General features: G+C 33.9%; 2 protein-coding genes across 2 annotated transcripts; both read right to left on the bottom strand.

Annotated features, from left to right (window-relative positions):
- Positions 1-9,284: 9,284 nt before the first annotated feature.
- Positions 9,285-15,632, bottom strand: LOC116106575 (uncharacterized PKHD-type hydroxylase At1g22950-like). Its single transcript, XM_031392948.1, has 9 exons — positions 15,229-15,632; positions 14,324-14,371; positions 13,849-14,025; positions 13,612-13,762; positions 13,433-13,519; positions 13,160-13,284; positions 10,922-11,040; positions 9,702-9,813; positions 9,285-9,613 (listed from the first exon to the last, which is right to left on the bottom strand). The coding sequence occupies exons 1-9, from the start codon at positions 15,529-15,531 to the stop codon at positions 9,578-9,580; spliced, it is 1,158 nt and encodes a 385-aa protein (XP_031248808.1). The 5' UTR covers positions 15,532-15,632; the 3' UTR covers positions 9,285-9,577.
- A 1,102-nt stretch (positions 15,633-16,734) lies between these two features.
- LOC116106597 (protein PHYTOCHROME-DEPENDENT LATE-FLOWERING-like) lies at positions 16,735-24,106 on the bottom strand. The gene is made up of 11 exons (XM_031392967.1): positions 23,993-24,106; positions 22,114-22,195; positions 21,975-22,039; positions 21,787-21,849; positions 21,420-21,500; positions 20,641-20,796; positions 20,461-20,559; positions 18,974-20,091; positions 18,674-18,876; positions 18,441-18,589; positions 16,735-17,883 (listed from the first exon to the last, which is right to left on the bottom strand). Exons 1-11 carry the CDS (start codon positions 24,104-24,106, stop codon positions 16,735-16,737), a joined length of 3,279 nt encoding a protein of 1,092 aa, XP_031248827.1.
- Positions 24,107-26,000: the final 1,894 nt, after the last annotated feature.

The raw sequence follows: 26,000 nt of genomic DNA, 5'->3' as shown, positions 1-26,000 counted from the left end.
TGGTTTTTGTTATAATTAATTAATTAATTTTTTTCAATATATATAAATTTACAAACTTGAAAATTCTTAAGTGCCGATTAAAGGTGAGTCTCGATAGGTGGTTTTGATTTTAGGGTTTGTGAAGTTAGAAATCGAATGCTTATTTTTAGTTCGCACTTTAAAATTTCAAATCATCCACATTAGAGATCAAATTTATATCAATCATCTCTGAACGTCCTAAATTTGTTAACATTTGTTACACATATTAAAAACTTTAAGACTTTCACATTTAATATATATATATTAAATTATTATTATATAAAACTAAAAGTAATGGTTGGTTGTAGTTATTGAGTCTAATATTATAAAAAAATAAAGTTATTTATATAAAAAGGTTTGTACAGACATTATGTGAGTCTCACATGATGTAAGGGTCCATATAACATTAATGTAATATTAAGTCACATGGACCCCAATGTCATATGACATGTTTTGTGACACGTCACGTCAATTTTTACAAACTCACTTTATATAAGAGTTTAAGAGTTTGTACAAATAACATTACCTATTATAAAATGATTGAATGAAAGAACTTTTGAATAATACGAAATAAAAGAGTAAAACATTTTAAGGAGAAAATTAACTAATATCATCTAACTTAACACAACATTTTCCTACTAACTTACCTATTATGTGAATAACAAAAAAGAATAATGTAGAGTGAAACAATATTTTTGTAACGCAAATAAGAAAAGAAAAATGAATGTGAAAAAAATTTCGTCATGTATGAGATATCATTTTGGAAGATCATACAACAATATCAAGTCTAATAACATTATTAGTTTACTCTGAGTCGGTATTTTTGTTTCGAGTAATGATAAATTTATACATATAGTTGTTAATTAAGATGATGTTTTGGGTTTTTTTTATTTTTTCTAAATAATTATAAAGAGTCGGCAGGATATTTGTGGAAATCTCAATCTATAATTTAAGTTAGGTTCATGGTGGCAATCAGTGATAAGAGCTATTGTTGAGTGAAGAAATTCAAGTTTGGTATTGGTGGATTTCAATGGAATAATCATTCATCAATTTCGTAGTACTTTCCCACCTAATTGAAGTCTTTTCTATGGACACATTGTAAAAGTAAACCAATTAGAGAAAAAAGAAGAAGAAAATAAGTATGTGGTTCATCATCTTTGCCTATCCTATTCACTAATCACTATACAAATCCATTAAAATCCTCCTTTATCCTATTAAGGAAATAATGAATCTTATACTATTTAGTTACTAAATAAGTTTAAAATAATGTTTTATTTTAAGAATTTATCGTTAACTTGACTTAAACGGTATGTTGAAGCTTTTTTTTAAGTCTTTCTGATCACTTTATATTCTTTATATTACACGTGATGTCATACGTGTCAATAAGGAAATATACAGTTGTAGCATCTTCAACACAATGTGTGAGTTGAACACAGTAACATATTATGTTGTATCAAGTTAGTACTCAGATTGGGTTTCATATTGTTACCATCCCACTGGAACTTACATTTTTAGTTAAAATTTAATTTTGTCCTCTACCAATTATTACCAAGCGTTGGTACAAAATAATGTTATTGATTTATCTAGTGAGTGTGGGTACTCTCTCCATGAAAGGATTGTAAGAGAAAGGGACACTTACCCCACACCATATGGGCATGTTCACTATTGTACATGGAGTCATGTGAAGAAGAGAGTACACTTTTGCTCTTTTATGTGAAAGAACATCCCGATGAGGAAAAAATGTCAATTAAAAGAAAAGTTTCATTTGTTAAAACGACAGTATATAGCGGCGTTCAGGTTTACTCGTCGTACTTTAATCATCAGCTTTATCAGTTTAATAATGTTATCGAATTTAGACATATCTCCAAGGGCTTACAAATGAAAATAAAACATGGAAAATAAAATGAAACCGTATTTTACTTGAATCAAATGCTTGCATTAAAAAAAGAAAAAAAAAACTGATATTATTATTCATTTTAGACTTATAACAAATTATTTATTTGATAAATAAATAAATACCATGACATGTCTATATGTATTATCATGATTTAGGTTAGAATAAATGGAGAACGATTACACATACCTAAGGTTTACCGAAACGATAAGTTGATACCCAAAAGGTTTTGAATCGACAAATAAGTACCTTCCGTCATGTTCTGTTAATGATTTTTGTTTGATAATAGTGAAAAGACTAAAATGCCCTTGAAAGTTTAATATTTTAGGGTTTATAAATTTAAAAATTTCTCAAAAAACCCCTTAGGTTTGCTAATTTGACTAAATACCTCAATATATAAAAATTTTATAAAATAACAAAAACACCTCTGCCACCCGCAGTGCCAAATTCTGGCCACCACCGCCGGAATCTAGCCAGAAAATTGTGTTACGACACAAACCCGTTAGATCTGTGTCGTAACGCATCGATCTGGCATTTTTCGGCCTCGACGGCCATATCTGGCCGAAAAATGTCATATCGACATGTTACGACACAGATCCGAAGGGTCTGTGTTGTAACACAATTTCTCGGCAGATTCCGGCCTCGACGGCCAGATCTAGCCGTAGATCTGGCCTTTTCTGGCCAGATCAGCCACGGATGTTGCTAGAAAATGCCAAATCTACACGTTACAACACAGATCCGATGGGTCTGTGTCGTAACGCAATTTTCCGGCCATATTCCGGCGGTGGTGGCCGGAATCTGGCACTGCGGGTGGTGGGAGTGTTTTTGTTATTTTATAAAAAATTTATATATTGGGGTATTTAGTCAAATTAACAAACCTATGGGGTTTTTTAGAAAATTTTAAATTTATAAAAAACTAAAATATTAAACTTTCAAGGGCATTTTAGTCTTTTCACTATTATCAAATGAAAATCACTAACAGAGCATGACGGAAGGTACCTATTTGTCGTTTCAAAACCTTTTAGGTACCAACTTATCGTTTCAACAAACCTTGGGTATGCTTAAGTCATTGGGCCTAGAATAAAAAGATAAACTCAAGTTGATTCTCTAATTTCCTCTCACTTCCACTTGTTTCTATTATCTTCTATTTCTTGGTAAACCACTTGATCCCTTCCATTAAATTAAAAATAAATATAGATTATGTGTTTCTTAGGGATGCTGCACCATAGGTGGTAACTAATTTTAATTTAAAATTAATAAACAGGTTTAACTTACATTCTTTAACATTTATATGATTAATTAATTAAACTTAAGATAAGCTATTGATTTGAGCACCCCTAATTAATTTTTAACAAAGCAGAATATGATCATCTCTTTCCGATTACAATATGTAAATACCGTGATATAATAAATTATTTACCTCTACCCATGATTTATCTAGGGACCACGGTAGTGCATTGCTGTAAGATAAGCACAAGTTGGCTAGACACCAATAAAAAAAATGAAAAAATGTAACATTATGTATGTGTACAAATGTCTGAAAAAAAAAATTAATGTATAGACCAATAATTAAAAAAAAATGTTTATTTTAATTATACATTCCATAAATTAGTAATTAACACACTTCCATGTTGTCGAACACAATATTGCGTTAAAATAACCATCATAAATAATTTTTCTTAAGTTATTACCCACCACGAATAAATCGTTGAACTTATTTTAAACAATTAGATTGAAAAATATATAAAATACAAAGAAGAAATTTCCTTTTAATTTTTCTAAAATTCCTAGAAACCTTAGAAAAAAATTTCATCAATGTTTTAAATTATGGATAATTTGTATAAAAATCAAACCTTATTAAACAGCAAAAAAAAAAAAAAAAAAAAAAAAAACCCATGGTGGGTTGCCTTGATAGTTAGAGGTGCATTAGAGATGTCGAGTCCCCATCTGGGTACCAACATCTTACTTGGGGACTTGGCAATGGGGTCCTACGGATCTCTCTGAAGATTAGGCGGATTCAACTTGCAAGTGGATCGGATACTTCGGTTAAAACAAGAAAAAAAGCCAAAAAAAAAAAAAAAAAAAAAAAGAGATTGACTGAAGAGAAGTGCCCATGAATAAAAAAGGAGTGCTAAAAAATCAATGAGAAGGAGAAGAAGAAGACGAGAAAAACTGTCACCAGAATCTCCAGCATACATCTGAATTAACAAAATAACTAATTAAAATTAATTAAAGTTAATAATGACAAGGAAAAGTCATGGTGGGCGGTGGAAGATTAGACAAAAATAGGGACCATTTCTGACGAAGAGAGATTTTGTCCATGATCTTCGGTGACTAATATTCTAATTAATTTAACAATTTGATTAAAATAATTAATTAAAACAACAGAGAAAACTTAAATTTGGAATATCATGATGCAATCTGGATCGTCCAAAAAGATCTTCGTATCACCGACAATGTTCTTGATTACTATTAGAAAATTTTTCCTTTTTGCAACTTGTGTGTATTAAACTATATAATTAACCAAGTTTAATGCAAGCATGCATGGCTTATGGTTTTTATTATCTCTATTATTGTTTAAAAAATTCATCATATATACCTCTCCGACAGACTTTCTAGGTTTTTTTTTTTTTTTTCTTTTTTTTTTTAAATTCAAACTTCAATTATGTGGACATCCTTTTTTTTTTTTTTTTAAATTCAAACTTCAATTATGCGGACATCCTAATTATTTTTAAAACTTATACTTGAACTCCTATCAACTCTTGTATATAAGAAGTGATCGAGAATTGAAGTTTAGAATTTTCAGAGAGAATCTTATATAAACATGTTTAATCTATGATTTATTAAGAGGGTCTTATATTAGTGTGTTTTTTATATGATCTTTAAGAGCGTAAATAAATTTCATTGATCTCTTTTAAAATTTATTCAAAACTCGAGCAAAGTCGATGAAATTTTTCTTTATAGAAAGGTGAAATATATATATATACACTTCAAAATAATTTTTTTATCATAATTTTGCAAATTAAAAAAATCTCTCAGCTTTATTTTTCTTATCAATTGATTATTCTTCAAAAGAAAATTATTTTCATAATTATTTTGATTATAACTTTACTGCCAATTAAAACCCTTAGCTTTAACCATACAAAAGATCCCAATTAGGTATAACCACCAATATTTTAACTACTTTTTTTAATATTTTCTTTAGGCATGATTATTCTATATATAGAAAGCATGAAACTAAGATATAATCATTTAGATGGATGACTCATATATACATATTTTATGAAAGTTAATTCTAATACGTGTCACGGTGAATACTACCCTATTGAATATATTAATATGATATTAAAAAAAAAATCGAAGCCCATGGTATTAGATGGTTGTAATAAACAGTTATGCATCTGAAAAAGAACCGTAACAGATATTTCAATTATAAAATTTGTGTTAGATAAGTTAAATGAAAAATATAAAACAGTAAAGGTGTATTATTAATCAAATTAACATTTAAAATTAGTAATATAGGACAGTTATAATATATATAATATAGTTACGCGTCATAAGAAGAACGATGGTGTTAGATAAGTGAAAGAAAGAGTAAAAAATTGAAAAGATGCTAAAAGAAGCAAGCCTGTCCCAACAAGGAAAGATAAAGAATGTTGAAAAAACACAAAGTGGTCCAAAGGGCTGTGAGCATCATAGTTCACACTTTTATAAAATATTCTTCATTGTGACTAGTCACCATCCCTTTTATCATATTTCCTTCATTCCAATATGAATAAATTAATACACAATAGAAATGTGAAGAAAATTTAAATTTCTTGGAAGTGTCCAGAGATAGATTTTGGTCCATGATATAATTGTGATAAAGATAGTGACTAAGACAACCACAATGAGAGGGGTTAATTCAATTTCCCCCCTTGAGGTTTCCTTCAATAAATTTCCTCCCCTGATATTTGAAATAATAATATACCTACACCCTTTGCTGTTCAATTATGGTTTTGTCAACTAACTAACTCATGGATACTTCCGTTGATCCGTTAAAGTAACACCAATACCCTAACAGAAAACTAGTGATAAAGGGTAAATAGTTGTTTCAGATAATTGAAAAGAAAAACTCAATTCGAAGAAAACTTAGGGGGTAAATTGTATTAAACCATAACATTGATTATAGATTAATTAATTAAGATTTGATAAGAGCACATGAATAATTTAATATAAAGTTGGGAAATGTATCAAAGCTTTATGGGTAGAGTCAAAGGAGGTTTAGCAAGTAAACCCCTTTAGGTGCATTGTTAAAGAATTTATCTTATTTTATAAGTGTAGAAGATTCCTAAACAATAAGGATTAGAAGACTTTGGAAAACCATGCACATTCATTGCACTAAGATGCCCTTTTTTATAGAGAAAACAATAATATATACCTAAAAGCAACAATGAAAGTGGCAATCTTGACTTAAAAATTAGGCCTAATCAATGAAAAAAAAATAGATAACTATTATAGATATTTTTGTTGAAGTCTAAGCTAGGAGAAACCTAGCTATTTTGACCTTTAGAAGATGCACTAATATTGGAAGATCTTGGTCTTGAATTTTTTTTTTTTTAGTAGCTGAGGTATCAGGTACAATTCTTAGTCAATCCCACCTAATCTTCAAAGCTACGAAACACCCTATAAGTCTAATAGACCAAGGTAATTTACACAAATATGGTAGGTACCTCTCATGCAACTCGAACACAAAACTCTTAGATATAATTAACCTCAATAACTAAGGATCCGTTTGTTTTATTATTTTGGATAGGATTTTTGATATTTTTAGAGTTAGATGAGAATAAAGAGGTAGAATTTAAAAATTAACAAAACCATCTATCTAGATTTGCTAATTTATTAAACACCCCAATATATATATAAATTTTATAAAATAACAAAAACACCCTCCACCCACAGTTGCCAGATTCCAGCCATCACCACCTGAATCTAGAGTTACGGCGCACGACCGGTCGGATCTGACCGTTCGTGTGCCGATATGGCTTTTTCCGGCCAGATCCACCGACCATTTCTGGCCGTCATTGACGACCAGCTACAGCCAAAGATCTGGCCATCAACGACCATATCTTTGGCAATGGATCTAGCCGAAAAATGATAGATCGGCACACTACCGGCCAGATCCAGCTGGTAGTGTGCTATTATACCAGATTCCAGTCATTTTCCAGCGGTGGTGGCCGGAATCTGACAAATGTGGGTGAGTGGGGATGTTTTTATTAATTTTTAAACTCTTTTTGTTAGTGTTTAATTAAATTAATAAATTTAAGGGATTTAAAAATAGTTAAAGAAAATATAATAGTATTTTGAGGATAATAAAACAAACAGTTATTTTAAGGATAGGATTGGAAATATAATATGAAATATGGAAACAAACGGACCCTAAAGGGCTTGCCACCTGAGTCCTGACCACAAGCAGAGAGGTCTATGGCCTTGAATTTGATTGATTAGAAATTTAATTTTTGGCACTTGAGAATGGACAAGTAGTGGATAGTGGAAACCCATTCAACTAATTAGCAAGTTGAAGATTGACATACCCTTTTCTTTTTTTCTCAAGTTAAAAGGGTATTTTAGTCTCCTTATAAAATAATATTAAGATTTATTATGTGACATGTTTTCTACGAGTATACAACGATACATACCAATAACCCTTGTATCATTTTTCTTTTATAAATCACTTTTAAACAATTGGGTTCCTCGTTATAAAGGGTTATTTGTTATATACCCACATATGATCGATTAATTTAAAAACATACCAACAATTCATCAGGAAGGTGGGTTTTTGACACTCGTACAGGAGATTCGAACAATCCCATAATTTTTAATAATTGTATAGGAGATAACCGTGGGTACATTTCAAATTAATCAATTATACAAGGATAACATGACAAATACCTGTAATAAAGAAATGGGACCCATTGCTTCAAGCTCCATGAATGAAACAGTCCAAACTCTGAACACAGTAGCAACCCTGACAGACTGTCAAGTCTAGTCCAGTCTCGTAATAAAGAGACTCTTCACCATCACCACCTTTTCAATAAGCAGAAGTAGAAAGTGGAAAGCAGAAAGCAAAAGTTGAAGAAGTACTTGCAATTGCAAACACATTCATTGCACAGTTCCACTATCTTCTCTTCAGGTTCAGGATAAGAAAGGATTATTCAATTTCACATGCCCCCTTTTACTTGCTTCTGCTTCCAACAATCGATTGCACCAGAAGTACTAAACTCACAACAATAAAAGCAAAAGCAAAAGCAAAAGCAACAAAAACACTCTCTCTTTCTTTTCATTTCAGTTGCTTTTGTTTTGTTGTTTTGTTGCATGTGCTTTTGCTCAGGCAGCAAAAGCTGGTTACAAACAAATACAAAAAGCCTTGAGATGGGGCTTTTTGCTTCTGATATTTTTTCTTCTCAACCATTTCATAATCTATAGAGAATTCCATTTTTATCCTTCTGATTTCGAAAAAGGGAATTGTCTCCTATACAAACAAGAGATGGTGAATGTAATTGATTGATTGAGGCTCATTTGTTAGGTATTGTTTTGGTGTAAGCTTGGTACCATGGGGCATACAAATTTCAGGAGCAAAATTGACCGGTTCATGCACTAACTTTGTGCAAAATTGACAGTTGGGTTGTGGCCAGATGACAAACTGGATTACCAAAGGTCTTGTGTTCAAGTCACACAAAATGACCACCTATCATATTTGTAACTTACTTAATCCATTGGACTTATAAAACATTCAATAGATCTCAAAATTAATTGAGATATGTACAAACTGACTCGAACACTCCAATTACCAAAAAAAAAAAAAATTATAATAACATCAAACTTATACCCATTTAAAAAAAATAAACAAAAAAAGCCCTAAATTAGTGAAATATTGCTAGATTTAAGCTAGTTTTTATTTTTTAAATGTTTTTTTTATTAAGTGAATGAACGTAGTTTAGTTGAAAAAAATATGGGATGTGGAATGGTTTCTTGGGGTTTCGTCTAAGGTATTATAAGATAGTGGAGGCAGATGGGGCCAGTGCCCCACTGGGAGATGCCTCCACTTCAGTCCACTAACGACTCAAATCAACTCCTCTATATTGTATTTTTCTGGGCAGGCAAAGTTAATAGTAATACTACAGTACCATACTTTGTTCATCTGAAAATTACGTAGTCCAGTAAGGCTACCGAACCAGTATTTAAATTATGTCGTTTTAAAAAATTCACCTGCCAACCCATTTTATTTTCTGAAAAATACTGAGTTTGATTTGTTGTTTCTCTTGGATAGTACAAAAGGCTTTGAAGAAGATCTACTGCAATTTTCTTAAGTTTCAGAAAAATTATAAACAAGTTAAGAGTAATTAAAACATTTTCATTAGCTGAAAAATCATCTTACATTTTTATGATACAGTAAGAAAGAACAAAACGACCATGGCGGCACAAAAGATGTTCCATTTGTTATCAAAATAGCTAACAATGTAAGATGATAATCAACTTGACCGGATTTTACTGTACAGCTAACCTGGAAAAGAAACACAGCGACAGATATTGCGTCACCATTCACTCCTCTGATTCCACAAACGAGGCCCAGCAGAATGATTACCGAGAAGAATTTGGTATTATACAAGTTCACAAGAAACATGCTCAAGAAGTGGAAGTTCCTTCCCTCTTCAGAAGTTCCTGAATGTAGTAATGAAATGATATTATATCTAAGGCGAAGAATAAGATTTTAATTATTTTTCTCCATTTCACAAACAATGTTATATACCTGTTTGGTTGCGGCAATTGACAGACGCTGCCTTTCTTTCTTCTCGCGTTGGCATTCTGCACACCAGCTTGAACAATCTTTCTGATATTTCCTTAGCTCACGAAAGACAGAACTGATAGAAGATTGTGATGCATTTCAAAAAACCAAAAACAGATTAGATAATAATTTTAGTCCCAGCTATTAAAATATATGAATGTGCATTAACGTATAAACAACAGAATTACATGAACCATTCCAAGCCAACATCACCATCCTTCATAACAGCACACAAGAAAACATTCACAAATCTAAGCATATATCATATTTCTGTACCACTTATAACCTTGTCAACATGATTACATTCATACCGACAAGATGTTGTTGCAAATTTTCAGGCTTACTACAGCAAAGGGACCAACTAAGAATTTTATACTCCAAAAGCTTTACATTTATTGTTCTATCCATACAAATTGAGGGGGACACATCACAATTTTTTTCCTATTAGTAAAGAAGAAGGGTGATAAATAAGCGTTATAACGCACATCTCACAAGACTCCCTACAAGTTTCAAACCATTTAAACATAAAATACCACAAAATTAGCGAAGCACTGCTGTGATTGAGAAAACCAGGACTTACAATCCAATAAGAGAAAACAAAAAAACATAAGGATATGTAATGACAAGCCCCCACCTTTTGTAAAATATCTTCCAGACTTTTGAAAAACAGAATATTAGTTTAGTTGATACTAGTGGAAAATTGTCAGCAGATCACATGTTCAGATGAGACCAGCCGGTATCCATCATTTCCTATTACTAAGGGATTTTCTACTTTGGCTTTCTAAAATTTTTTGTTGTACTTCCTGGCTAGACCATGTGTTTGGATTTTTGTGCCTAAAATGTGATCCTGGCAAGCGATTTTGAGTCTTGTACCATGCAGGGCCAGTATGGCCCAATTTTCGCCTCTAAGCACGAGCTTAATGCATTACATAAAGTACAGTCACCCTTTTATGAGCATACAAAACCAAAGTTGAATTCTCTTCTTTCCACTAAGCAGCTGATTTAAACAAGAAAGCAATCAAAATTTCTATTGCCCCAATCTAATTTTATGCTATTTAATTCCATAAAATCAGCAACTGAACTGATCTATGTATTTTTGACCAAGAGGAACTGACACCTACAAAAAGCAAAACCCTAGATCTCTAGTACTTTTTTTTGAGAGACATGAACTATTAGAGAGATACCTTCTGCACCATAATAGTAAGTTGACCCGCCAACCAGATGTTGTGGCTCTAGCACCATGCCGGTGGCGACCACGATGAAGAACTGCACGTCCTGGAACATGAGAATAATCTAAAATTTCCTGTAATATATCATAGGGAAAAAGAAAATTTTTCATTAAATAAATACTCGTTAAATTGAAAATATGCCAAAAAAAAGAAAATGACAACAATTTTCTTTATGGCCTCCAAGGTTGTATTAAGTCTATACATTTGACATCTATTAGAATCACAGGAAAGACTGGACACTCATGGTTCAATCTTTTATCTATCTGTTCTTAATGTTTTCAGTTAGGTGGCACTGTAGCCATGAAATGGCTCAAAAGTGAAAATATGACTAAGAAACAACAGTTGAGTGTTGACAGATATCGATACCCCATAAGCGCAGGACCAGAAAGAGAGAAAACCGTGTGTTTACATATGATCACAGGGTCAGTAAATATATATATATATATATATATGATCTACTTCAGTCAAAAGGAATCTGTCTTAAATTTAGCATACCTCTGGCTGAGTTTCTGAATTCACGTGGTGATCACATCGAACGCCTCGAAAGAACAATTCACCACCAGTAAATTCCTTGCCCAAGCAAACATTTAGGCTGACTTCTGAGTCATCTACATGGAAACCTGCAAAAATAAAGCTATTGATATCTCACCAAAGCTTATGAAGGTATAAATGTATTTCACCCAGAGTTTTGAGAAAACCGACAGACAAGGAAAAACATATCAAGTTAAGAAAATAGGAGAAGCTAAGAAGGTTGAAGTAAGCACCTACCAAGTTCAACATCCCTATCCATTCCATATTCAACAACAAAACCATGATGGGAATCCAGCGTTGATCCACCAACTTCAGGAAAGAGTACTACAAAGCATTTTTAAAGAACAAAAATGAGTGTGTTCCATTCTATGTACTAATGCATAGTCATTATCTCAAAATGAATAGAGTTGTATTACCCTTGGACATAGGACGTATGAAGTCATTCATCAACTTGTCAAGCATGGTTTCTAGGCCAAAGTCATCAAGAACAGCCCCAAATTTGTTCATTGTGTTTGGTCGCATGATTTTGAATTTTGTCTCATGTACCCATCTTTCAAAGCTTTCTACCTATGCAATCAGAACCTAATAAGACAATATAAAAACCAAAAGAAGGAAAAAATAATACAGCCTACATAAAAAGAAAGAGATGATACCTCAGATAACAACATTTCACAGAAACGTGGCTGAACCATTTCAAACGTATAAATTCCCGGAGTGGGTTCAGAAATTATTCTTCTAAAACCCTCCTCAGTATTCTCGTTAATTGCCTGGAGAAAAGAGGGTACAAAAAAATTTACAGCTTGCATAGTATACAGCTGCCGGTGGCGAGGCTGCAAAGAGAAAGGGAGCAGTTAGAAAGAGGAAAAAAAGGCATATGTAAGCTGAGAATAGTAATTTGCATTTATAGGCTAATGCCAAGAGAAAAGAACTGTGCAATTCATGGGGCATCAGGATCTCATCCTTCTACAAGTACCAAAGAGGCACACTCGCAACTTTTCACCATGACACCTCAAGGAGATAATTACCAACATATCAAATCCAGTAATAAAGATGGGAACCTCTATAACACATATGATTGCACAACTTCAGGGTATGAGACGTCCAAGACAAAAAATCAGGTAAATCTACCTGATAGTTTGATATGATCTTCTGCCTGTATTCTCTATGCCTTTGAACCTATTCAAAGAAATGAAAAAAAATAATAATAATAAATAAGTAATAAAAAGTTTGAACAAGCTAAAATAGACACCATAAATGCGATTGGTACACCAATCTGAGCATACTACAAGCAATAAGAAACATTGACAAAGTTTAACTAAAACAAAAGTAGCTGAAATTAATACTTATTAGGACAACAAAAACAAATTTGATCTTGCAATTCTTACCCAAGTATATTCCGCCTTAGTTATTCTTAAACTAACACAAGAANTGTTCTTAATGTTTTCAGTTAGGTGGCACTGTAGCCATGAAATGGCTCAAAAGTGAAAATATGACTAAGAAACAACAGTTGAGTGTTGACAGATATCGATACCCCATAAGCGCAGGACCAGAAAGAGAGAAAACCGTGTGTTTACATATGATCACAGGGTCAGTAAATATATATATATATATATATATATGATCTACTTCAGTCAAAAGGAATCTGTCTTAAATTTAGCATACCTCTGGCTGAGTTTCTGAATTCACGTGGTGATCACATCGAACGCCTCGAAAGAACAATTCACCACCAGTAAATTCCTTGCCCAAGCAAACATTTAGGCTGACTTCTGAGTCATCTACATGGAAACCTGCAAAAATAAAGCTATTGATATCTCACCAAAGCTTATGAAGGTATAAATGTATTTCACCCAGAGTTTTGAGAAAACCGACAGACAAGGAAAAACATATCAAGTTAAGAAAATAGGAGAAGCTAAGAAGGTTGAAGTAAGCACCTACCAAGTTCAACATCCCTATCCATTCCATATTCAACAACAAAACCATGATGGGAATCCAGCGTTGATCCACCAACTTCAGGAAAGAGTACTACAAAGCATTTTTAAAGAACAAAAATGAGTGTGTTCCATTCTATGTACTAATGCATAGTCATTATCTCAAAATGAATAGAGTTGTATTACCCTTGGACATAGGACGTATGAAGTCATTCATCAACTTGTCAAGCATGGTTTCTAGGCCAAAGTCATCAAGAACAGCCCCAAATTTGTTCATTGTGTTTGGTCGCATGATTTTGAATTTTGTCTCATGTACCCATCTTTCAAAGCTTTCTACCTATGCAATCAGAACCTAATAAGACAATATAAAAACCAAAAGAAGGAAAAAATAATACAGCCTACATAAAAAGAAAGAGATGATACCTCAGATAACAACATTTCACAGAAACGTGGCTGAACCATTTCAAACGTATAAATTCCCGGAGTGGGTTCAGAAATTATTCTTCTAAAACCCTCCTCAGTATTCTCGTTAATTGCCTGGAGAAAAGAGGGTACAAAAAAATTTACAGCTTGCATAGTATACAGCTGCCGGTGGCGAGGCTGCAAAGAGAAAGGGAGCAGTTAGAAAGAGGAAAAAAAGGCATATGTAAGCTGAGAATAGTAATTTGCATTTATAGGCTAATGCCAAGAGAAAAGAACTGTGCAATTCATGGGGCATCAGGATCTCATCCTTCTACAAGTACCAAAGAGGCACACTCGCAACTTTTCACCATGACACCTCAAGGAGATAATTACCAACATATCAAATCCAGTAATAAAGATGGGAACCTCTATAACACATATGATTGCACAACTTCAGGGTATGAGACGTCCAAGACAAAAAATCAGGTAAATCTACCTGATAGTTTGATATGATCTTCTGCCTGTATTCTCTATGCCTTTGAACCTATTCAAAGAAATGAAAAAAAATAATAATAATAAATAAGTAATAAAAAGTTTGAACAAGCTAAAATAGACACCATAAATGCGATTGGTACACCAATCTGAGCATACTACAAGCAATAAGAAACATTGACAAAGTTTAGCTAAAACAAAAGTAGCCGAAATTAATACTTATTAGGACAACAAAAACAAATTTGATCTTGCAATTCTCACTCAAGTATATTCCGCCATAGTTATTCTTAAACTAACACAAGAATGCAGATACAAAATCCTCCTCCTACACCAAAATTAGCACCAAGTGAAACATACCACACCCAAACTTCTTCATCTTGACTCATAAATCATAACCTAAGGGGGCAGTACTATTACATGTATAACATTACCGGTCAAATTTTTCACAAATTGTAACACATTATTATTTTAAAAACATACAACACGTGATTAATAAGCGTTCACTTTCACCTTGCAGCAGCTCCGTAACATTCCACCAAATGCAGGATTCCAAACTCTTCTTTCTACACATTTTCTCAGCAACCAAACAAACCCTAATCAAACTAATCAAAAACACATTTCCACTCCCAAACAAATCACAACACAACAAAATAACATCTCATCCCTAATACACACAATCCAATTATTCAAACAAGCAAACAACTCACACACGTTCCATACAAACACCAAACTTAAGATTCAAATATTCCAAACCAAACTCTTCCTTCTCCACATTTTCTCAGCAACCAAAAAATCGCTAACTAACCAAAACCTCAAAAAAAAAAACAACATAACACGAGAAATCTCATATCTTAAAACACGCAATCCAATAATTCAAACGAAAAAACACAAATGCGATAAGAATTTTACACGTGTCCGTTCGCCGTCAGGCGAGTATCTGAGGAGAATATCGCGCATGTACTGGAGCTTGAAGTCACGTGACATGGAGAGCATAGTAGGAGGCAAGTATCGTTCAAGCGAGCTAAAGAGGTGAGGACTGAACTCCAAGGGGAGGTCATCGTAGCTATCGGGATTGTGGTCAGAGCTGGGGTTGAGCCTGAGCCGGTGCGTGGCCAAGCCCCTAGTTGGAGGCAAGACCACGGCGGTGGTAGCACCGTTGGCCGTGGACGGCGGCGCGTGGTTGCGACGGTCTATGGAAGCTTCTAGAGCCATAGGGTGACGGAAATTTGGTGGAGAGAGAGAGTTGAGAAGAGTGTTGAGTTTTGAGTTGTTCGGCGTGGGATTGATGATTGTGAAAGCTTTGTTGGCAGTGGGGCCCTTGATGACGTGGACTGTTGTGAGATTTTTTCTATATTTTAATATTTTTATCTTAGAATTAAGAGATTTTAGTAGAATTTTTTTTTTTTTTTTAATTGTCAAGAAAGAAAAAGAAAATTATTATCTAGCAATCGAGATGTATATATATTAACCAACCAATATTGTCGTGTCATCTTATGTATAAATGTCATGCATATCATGATTAAATATTCGTTGAAAACTTTCTTTTTCTTAAATTCAAAGATGACTTATTAATATCAAAGAGGGTTAATGATTTTTTTTTGGGTAGGGTTTATATCGACTAAACACGTTCAAGCCTATTGAATTATAAGAGAGGGTAATACTCTTATTCAACAAGGTCTTATTAAGTAAAAAGTTACACCCACCTCAAATTATATCATGGTATCAAAGTTCAAGTTCAGTAAAACTAAATGTTTGATCAACGGGTGAAGAGTTAGAGCCAACAACTACTTTTATTAATATACATGACCTAACATATGGGCTTGGCTGTAAGAGATAGTGTTAAAGTCCTACACCGACTAGACACGCTCAAGTCTGGGTTATAAAAAAAAGTAATCCTCCCATTTAACAAGGCCTTATTACATAAAAAATCAGACTCAGTTCAAATTCTATCGATATGTATAGTATGAAGCTAAATATATGCATGGTTCGACAATACTGATAGAATCTATATATCGATACTATTAAATAAGATCCAACAATAATGTCAAAATAAGATTATCGTTTCCAACCAAACCATTAGATCTCTCCAAAGATTCAACAATTTCAGATTTCATTCTAAATAGTTTGTACTCTGTTTCAATTTGAGAACCCAACTATGTGGATGCCAAGAAGTTAAGCTACAGAAAATTTAAGCTATTTTCCAATGGCCATTGTTTCCATTGTAAAATACATAGAAATGCAAATGCAACACACAAATAGTAACCAATTTTTCATAGTTTGGATTACAGAAAATGGGTGATCACAATAACACACATACATGTATCTGGATATCTCCCCTCTATCTGGGTATTCACAGTAGACTACCTTCCGTATACACAACAACCTGGTGAGACACGAAATGCGTCCTCTTCGCGATTAGAGTCTGTGAGGTCTGTATATGCCCTTGTCCTTTGAAAAACTAGACAAATTCCTTGAAGTGCCACCGCTGCTGTCGGCCATAGAGCCGTTGTGAGTCCTCGTGGCCAGCTCTGAGCTTTCAGGAGCAAACATCATATTCCTGTTCATCTGCCTCAGTGGCGATCCTGAGCTCATCGAGTGAGGTTGAGTTTGAGGCAAACCCATGTACTCATCCACTAAGCTATTTACTTCTGTCGGCTGGAGAACTGATCTCAGTTCTTGCTGCTGCTGCTGCTGATGCTGCGGTTGCTGCCAGAACTGCTGGTTGGTTAAGAGATATGCCATGTCTTGAACATTTGGTGGCTGGCTTGAAATTCCATCAGTGTTTCTCAGATATTGATATCCACCCATCAAAGTTTGCCCTTGGTGATCTGCTGCCCTGCGCTTTGCCAAAGCTGTAGCTGTAGCTGCAGCTGCATTTGCATTATCAGAAACACCACCAAAATGCGGCTTAATATCAGGTGGACTAGGTACACTGCTGCCAATATTGTTAAACTGACCCACATTGCCAATCCAAGGGAGTTGTCCTCCCATTGGAACACGATAGGAGCCTCCAACGTCCATAACATTATTCAAGGAACCACGACCGATATTTCTAAGGCCCTGGATGCCTCCACCCAAGTCTGGGATATTCAGGCCAGCCACAACTGCTCCTAAGTCTTCCTCCATTTTGATTTTATGAATGAGTTGTTGTTGCACCTGTCTATGCAACAGCTGGGACTGAGAACGATTCTGTTTATTCTGGTGCCATTGCTGCCGCACAGGGTTCAATTGAGCAGAAATGTTGGGCAGCAATCTCGATGAATTACTTCCAGACGGTTGTTGAGTTGACTGAACATTTCCAGGGTGAAGCAGATGGTCTCCAGTGTGAAGAGTCTTTGAAGGTAGTTGTCCGAAGTTACTGGTTAAAGCACCGTCATTCATGGGAGGGAGCATGGAAGCCGATAGCTGTGATGTCAAAGAGTGGGGTAAAAGCTGCTCAGGTGCTCCACCTGCTTGAGTAACTCCACCAGTAACAGTAGGATGTTGAGCTCTTGAGCAACCTTCAGTACTTGAGAGTTGAGGCTCCATGCTTTTACTGACTAGGCAGTAACCTTCACGTTCCATCTATAGAAAAGAAATGTGATCCAGTGCTGTGAATAAACATAATATTATTTCATGAAGGATATCCAAGGCAGTAAACCCACCAAGTAACTGAATTGTTTGGCAAACCGGTCCGCATAACGCTGCAAATGCATATACAATAAATGTCAGCATGATCAATCAATCTGTCCCGATATAGGTGTTTTATATACATGGATCAAGCATCGATGAAAAAGAAGTCATACAGAAATACAAATTTGAAAAAAAAAAAAATTCCTTAAAAGCTATTTCAACATAAAATTTGACCACTTATCAAAAAAGAAAACGATGTCATTTTCTCTTATGCAACTAATTTGATCCCAGTCAGAAAAGAAAAAATAAATAAATAAGAAAAAAGATGGAAGTTTATTATCACACTGACATTCCAATCTTAAAGTCGTCATCAAACAAACATTAGTAGGCAAACTTTTACATGTTTCCATAATTAGAAGACAATCGAAAACTATGAAGTACATAATCTCATGAAAAAACTTTGAGTTACAAAAGAAAGAAAGAACATTAAGTGATTGCATTAGGATTACCCCAGTGCAAGGAAAAGACGTTAGAAGAGGAATAACAGTTCCTTCTTGCTGTCCACAAATAATGCTGGCTTCCACAAATCCTTCATTTTGTCTTTTAAGCATAAACAACTTCAAGCAAGCTTTGCTGTCGATCACAGAAATATTGTTCCCTGAAATAATTGAAAAGTACTAATCACGAGAAGAATCAATCACTAAGTTTGAAATAAACTAAAAAAGAAAACAAAGTGACTTACCTTCATGGATTTGAGATTTGTGCCCAAATCTCAATGTTCGAGTCTTCGCCAAATTAACAACTGTGTCTGCAAAATTCTCTGATAGAAGAATTTCTTCAGTCCCATTGACTTTAGAAAATTCGCTACCGAATTTGCTAATGGAGAATGATCGTTTCTCCTGCAAAGTTTCTTCCACATTGCACTTTTTCTTATTCAATCCATTCCTGAAATATACGAAACAACACTTTTTACTCTTCAAAACGAAGCAGATAACAGAAGAAAGTCTTAACAGAATAAGTGGTACTATAATTTGGAATTTACCTTCGAGTAATCTCACTGATCATCAAAAACCTCTTGAGATCACCTTTAACTCCTGAGGCTTCGGGTAACTTAGGATTTCTAAATTGAAGTCTAATTGCACTGATTGCATTTGGATTGTTGGATATAGGTATATTATTACTCACATCCTTAGGGCATGAATTCTTTTTTCGCTTTGCAGATATAGAAGCCTCTCTTTGCACAGCCTCATTCTGATGAGAACTTACTGGTGCGATGCTCACACCAGCTGTAACCCGAGGATTTTGCAAAGCTTTCCTCTTTTGAATGGCAACATCCTTTTCAGAATTTTGGTCATGGGTAATCTGATTCCAAGATGAGTTGGAAGGAGGGATATTCGTTCCAAATACTGGTGATGGATGCTGCTTTAGTTGTAGAAGATTAGATCTATTACTTCTCGCATCCATACCAATGCAGCTATCCCTGATCCTTCTAACATCTAAACCAGTGAAGTTACTTGTTTCAACAGGTTCTTGTTTCACAGTAGTAGGCATTCCAGCACGCAGCTTCGGTATACCTTCAAGAACTGCCTGTTGACCACTATTTTTCGATAGTGAGGGGCTTCTCCTGCCATGAATTCTTTCATGTGGAACTATTCCAGCTTCAGGTTTCCAATGTGAGAAAGTATTATTTTGCTTCTGCAGCCGCCCGGCTGCGAACATGATTTCAGATTGACTCCAAGTAGGTTGCTGTGGAGAGAAATCCAAGGGCTCTTGCTTGGGAATCCTAAAGATAGGTCTTTGAATGGCTTGTGTTTCAAATGTGCCCTGCTCAGGAAGAACCGATGGAGTGGTTTCTTTCCTAAGAATGTTATGTCCACTAAAGCATTGCATTGGGACAGGAGAAAGATCCAATGGTGTCAGATCTACCATAGCAGATAGGTTGAAACCATCCACCATTTGATGGTTAGATCCCATTGTCAAAGGACTGGGCTGCAGTGTGGTCTCCAAAGTACCACTATCCTTTTGTAAATTCAGAACTGAGCTAGAAACAGTTGGCTGTGAACATGGAACACCTTTGTTATTTTGGCTGCTAATTGGGTTAGTAGCTGGAGCATCAGCTAACTTTCTCTTTTTCCTACCCCAGGTGATTCCCAAATCAAGCTGCAAAATTGCCAAATTTTAGTAAACATCCAATGGCATTTCATTATCATGTCTACTTTAAGAAACAATCCATATCGCCTTTATCCTAAATCATCTTGTAAGAGGAGAAATGTAGTCTTGGAAATTAGCAGGAAATTTTGAAAAAGTAATAACACTGTAAAACAATTATCAGATGAGTATAAACCAAGAAATATAATCAAATGCTGTCAACCCAGAAACAATTACTAATAAGTCGAGAATTTAGCAAAAGCTTGTGCAATTTTTTGGTCATATTGCATAATTTTTAAAAGTAAACCACATATGATAAAATCAGATTAAGGGGCCTTGAAAATTTAATCACACTTATAAGAGTTCAGCATGCCTCTGTACCTTCTTAGTCCAGGGTTCTATGCACAATCTGTCTCCATGCGCCTCTGGGTTCAGATGAAGATCAGGTTGCAAAGCCTTCCAAATGAGGGACTCAACTGTCTGAAATAAGAACAACGCTATATAAGATCATTGCAAAATGCTTAAAGTGCACATGAATGCTTACTAATCAAGATCACTGACCAATAGATCTTCATAGGACCAAGAATCATTTGACATTAAACATATGTCCTTTATTACATTTTCCATGCACATTTTTAGGAGCACTTTATGAACAACTGGAGATTTATCTACAGATGCAATACCCCTTCTGTGCAAACAATTGCGATAATCTTGAATCTGCAAAGAAAGCATCTCATTTAATTTAAAGGAAAGAAAAGTAAACAAATTCAAACAAAAAGAAACATTTATTCTCCAAAATTTCAAAAGGCAAACATCAAACCACCATTAGAAAATTGCAATACAGAAAACTCAAAGATTAGGAATCCACCGTCTACCATCCTTTATTCACATTCTCAAGCTAGATGCTATAAGAAGGACCTGTGCAGAAATCAGGTCATTGATCAACTAAATATTGTTTCAACTATCCAAGTTCCCCAACAATTCTCCATTTCAGATGGCTATGCACCAAGAGGTGGAAATACATGATGATGGCAGCATATAATTGAGACCACGAGGACACCCACACACATGTATCATTAAATCTATCAAGACATGAATATAGTAATACATCCAGAACTAGCCTGCATAATATAGTGGTCAAATATAAGTTCAATTAAATAAAAGCAACTGAAAAAGCATGAATAAGTTAAGTCCATATCAATTAATCTGGAAGTTATATAGTTACTTTCATACAAAACCAAAATTCCAGCACCAAATCTCAAGCAACACTTAACGAGAACATAGACTTTTGGACCAGTAGAAAAAGTCAGTGTTAGATTGGACTCTAGTTTTTAACCCACCTCACAAAGAATTGCGCCATCACTGTACTTGCAGGGTAACTTGTCAAAGAGATCTCCAGGCAACAGACCATACTCAATTGCCTAATGCGGACAAATACAAGGAATAAGACACAAGGAAAGCAAATAGATTCAGAAACCATGCATGTGACAGACATAAATTGATTCAGAAACCATGATATAAAACATCTAGAACTAATTCTACTGTGTGGGAAAGAAATGAGCACCTACATCATTCAATAAGGAGTGAGTTCAACAATTTTACATCTATGATACTTTCATATTTGGGCAAACCATATGGAGGGAAAAAAAGTAACTGCAGCTTACCGAACACAAATGTGAAAATTATCAAGTTCAAGAAAAAACTTACAGTGAAAATCGTTTCTGTTTCTTTACTATAAGGACACAACTTTTCCGGTACATAGTTGAAGAACTGCAATGGTATTAGAATACATAATGGCAGTTAATGGAAGAATCCTATAAAACAAATGAATTGAGGGGAAGAGAGAGAAAAGAAAAAAAAAAAGCTTTGAAGCTTCTGTTCATTTTAATGCTAACCTTAGAGGGTTCTCCAATGCAACAGCCATCCGTGAATAAATTCAGAGAAAAGGATAGCTCCATATCTGCACCAAAAGAAACTATCAAACATGAAGGACTTCTCAGAGCATCATTACATCATAGAAGTGGCTCATATTACCTTCTGTAACCAAATGCCTTCCGGACTTGGCCGGTACATTTGCATGATCAGAAGACTTCTCTCCTTTTCCAGTAAAATTACCCTACATTGGAACCACAGTGCTTAAATTACACTTATAGAGACAAAACTAAAAGCAAAAATTCTCGTGCCTAATTTTCTCAGGTTTATCAATACTAAATTACACAAACAGATTAGAAAGAAAAATTGTTAAAAAAATAAGGAAACATATTCACATTTTGATGGACTCCCAGTTGGAAAAAACCGTACGCCACAATAGAGATCTACTGAACCAGAAAACAAATAATTGCACGATTTATACTGAAGCAGAAAAAAAAAAAAGTACCACAGAAACTGATTTCATCAATAATTAATTAAACGGTTGGATCAAAGGAAATAAAAAAGCAAGAAAAGGTCTTGACAAGGTAGAAATAAACCTAAAGAAACGATCCATTAGCCTTTTACACTGCATATGATAGCACAGGCTTGACATACTTTAGAAAGGAATCAAATGGCTCCTTTTTAAGGGCGAAACAATTGCTTCAGTTGATGAAACAAAAGATCAAAAATAAGAGATCTTTCACAAATACAAGGTGTGTGATTATGAAAATTAGAAACCAAAAGAGAATACAAAGAATTTTGATGATCAAGACAAGAATGCTTTATCGGAGCATCACCCTTTAAAAACATACAAAAGGGTGTAAAAATATCAAAAGCACATCATTCTTCGAGGAAATCTTGGAAGCAATTAAGAGAGGACTTGTTAAACATTTCTTAAACCATGATGAGAATACAAGAACCAAAGGGCATTTCGAACATGCTTAAATCTAATATAGTGTTATCATTCATCAACCTAGAACAAAAACTCTTCAAATGAACTCATAATTAACATTAAAAGAAAAAAGAAGCCAAGCCAAGAAAAGTATATTGCATGTTTATCTTGTTTCTTCAAATCTAAGTAGCAAAAGAAATATATGAAAAACTACCATGAATCCCTAATTATTTGGCCTGAACAGATAATAATCACGGTTTAAAATTCTCAGCAAAAACTCCCTTCAAAGAAACTCAAGAAAACCAAGTTCTAAAACATGATTAGGGGAAATTTTTACAGATCAAAAACACACTCTTTCAAGTACATAAACCACAAAGATCAACATAAAATTATGGGGCTATTGTTCATCAAGTTAAAAAAACACATCCTACTTACACTACACTTTTAACTAAACCAATAAAAAACCACCACCACAAAACACAAATGACAAAACCCCAAAACACCATCCAAGTTTCTTAACTCACAGACTCAAAAGAACACAAAAACAAACTCAACCCACTTCACAAAAACCAAAACAATCTCAACTCAAACAAAACCAAGTTCAAAAACATGATTAGGGAAAATTTTAACAGATCAAAACACTCTTTCCAGTACATAAACCACAAAAATCAACATAAAATCACGGGGCTTTTGTTCATGAAGTTGAAAACCACTTGGTTCTTGTGCATTTAAACCAATCATTTGGTTCCATCATGATCACCCAAACCAGTTAGTTACCTTTTACCCCCAAAACAAACTACAATCTGCAACCCAAAAATGAACACACACTACTAACAATTGACTTTTTAAGTTTTAACCAAAAAAAAAAAAAAATACCACCAACACAAAAAACCCCCAAAACACTATCCAAGTTTCTCAAAAAAAACACACAAACAAACTCAACCCACTTCCCAAAATAAAAAACCCATCTCAACTCAAACAAAACCAGAACCAAAAACCCACTTCCACAACAAAAGACACCACGTTCCACACAAAAATGATCCCAAAACCCAAAAAAAAAAGAAAAAAAAACACACCACAACTCCACCAAACCAAAACAAAACCATATACCTCACCAAACCCAACCTCAGGCTCAATATCCCAGACTCCATTTCCGTCCACGGTGTCTACCACCTCCTGGCGGTACCTCTTACGAACCTTACCAAGCTTAAACGACACACCCATGACTTTCAGTGAGTGATTTCAACAAACACTTTGGATTTGTGAGTGAGTGAATAAGTGAAGCGAGAGAGAAAGAAGACACAGTGGCCTAGCCAGCCAGAACTGTGTTAACTCGTCTTTTTAAACTTTCAAAGTTTTACGTTCTTGCTTCGATTAGTCCGTGTTTTATAGGCTCTGCCAACATTGCCATGAACGCTAACGTGTTTGTGTCCTTTCCTACTTCGGACCCCCTCAACTTTGCGTTTTTTATTTTTAGTACCTCAAGAGTTTTGAATTTACATTCTTTTATCAAAAAAAATATTGAGAGATACAAAATTGAAAATTTTGTGTGAAGGTTCAAGCTTTATAGTCAATTTTTTACAGCATTAATTTTTTAGTAAATGGGAATTCAGATTATTTACAAAAAAAAAAAAAAAAAAAATAGTAACCTTTATATACATTATTGGTTCATTGTCCTTTTACGATTTGGTTAATAAGTTGTGTCTAAATTTACTTTACATACCTTTTAAATTTTTAATTTGCCCATAATTTATCAAAAACACTTAAAATGGGAATTTTTAAGGATCCTATACTTCACTAAGTATAACATTCGTGGGTGGTTTATTAACCTATAGGCTCCCTTTCTTTACAAACTGGTATTAAGGGGAGTTTTGTAAGTCCGTAACAGAATTTACCATTTAGAAGAATAACACAAGTTAAGAGATAAAAAAATTTAAAAATTTTGTATAAAGTTTCAAATAAACTTTATAGTTATTTTTTGACAAAAACAACTAAATGCAAGTTTGGATAATTAAAAAAGAAAAAGAAATTTATAGTAACCTTTTTTAATTGATAGTGTCCTTTTGGGGGGTAATTTATTAATTTTCCTTTTTGGGCTTAATTGCCAATAATTTAATTTAAAAAGATAGCAATAGTGTAAATTGAGAAATAAAATCTGGAAATTGAAACTTTAATAAATTTTAAAAAAAAAAGTTATCTTTTTTTAGTAAAAAGACAAAAACTTTCTTTATTACCATTGAATTTTCTTAACCATTTTAAGTTTAAGTATTTACACATATCCTAGTGGGTGCAGTGTACTATTTGCATTTTGAGTCATTGAACTATTAAAAATTACAAGAAGGCCCTTTAGGGTTTGGAAATTGCCCAATTGGGGCTTGAGTTGACCAAGAATTGAAAAAAGGGGGTTTGTTTGTTTGTTTGTTTGTTTAATGTTTGTTTGTGTACTTTATGGATTTGGTGGGTCTATTTGTGAGAAAAGTCTAAAGCCATTTTGGCATATTTATTGTGCATGAATGAAATGTGTTGGGGATTCGTAAATAAGGAGATTTTGTGTTATCTTGGGATTAATTATTAATTATTTAATTAAGTTAGAATTTGATTTGGTGTGGTGGAGGTCCATTGTCTTTATAGATGTTTGCCATTGTGATTTTCAGTTTTTACATTTACCCTTTTTGCAAAGCATTTCCCCATCCTGACCGACGTGGAGTGCGATATCCCTTACGTCGCACTTCACATTAGTTAGGATGGAGAGTCGGTTTCCAGAATTGATAAGTGTAGTATTTTTTTTATATATTTAATAATAATTATTAAAAAAATTAAAAATAAAAGAAAGCAAAAAAGTGGAGATTTGAAATCCGTACGGTGATGATGATGCAATGGATTAAAACCTAGAGCTATAGCTTTCCTTTTCTCAATGTCTTTCGCTTAATTATTGCAAAATGGCAGCCTTTGCTATTCTATGCTTCCCACAAGCAGAACCTGTCAAATAAAAAAAATCAAAAATAATTATTAAATATTATATTAAACACATTTTTAAATATTAAATTATTAATTATTATAATTTTTTTAATAATGAAAAGAAGGATGAAAAGGGTAATAAGTTTATTATGATTTGAGA

Source organism: Pistacia vera, unplaced genomic scaffold (assembly GCF_008641045.1).
Source record: "Pistacia vera cultivar Batoury unplaced genomic scaffold, PisVer_v2 Contig52, whole genome shotgun sequence".
Classification (NCBI taxonomy): Eukaryota; Viridiplantae; Streptophyta; class Magnoliopsida; order Sapindales; family Anacardiaceae; genus Pistacia; species Pistacia vera.
Note: the sequence above shows the minus strand (reverse complement) of the source record. Positions and strands in the feature narration are given on the sequence as shown.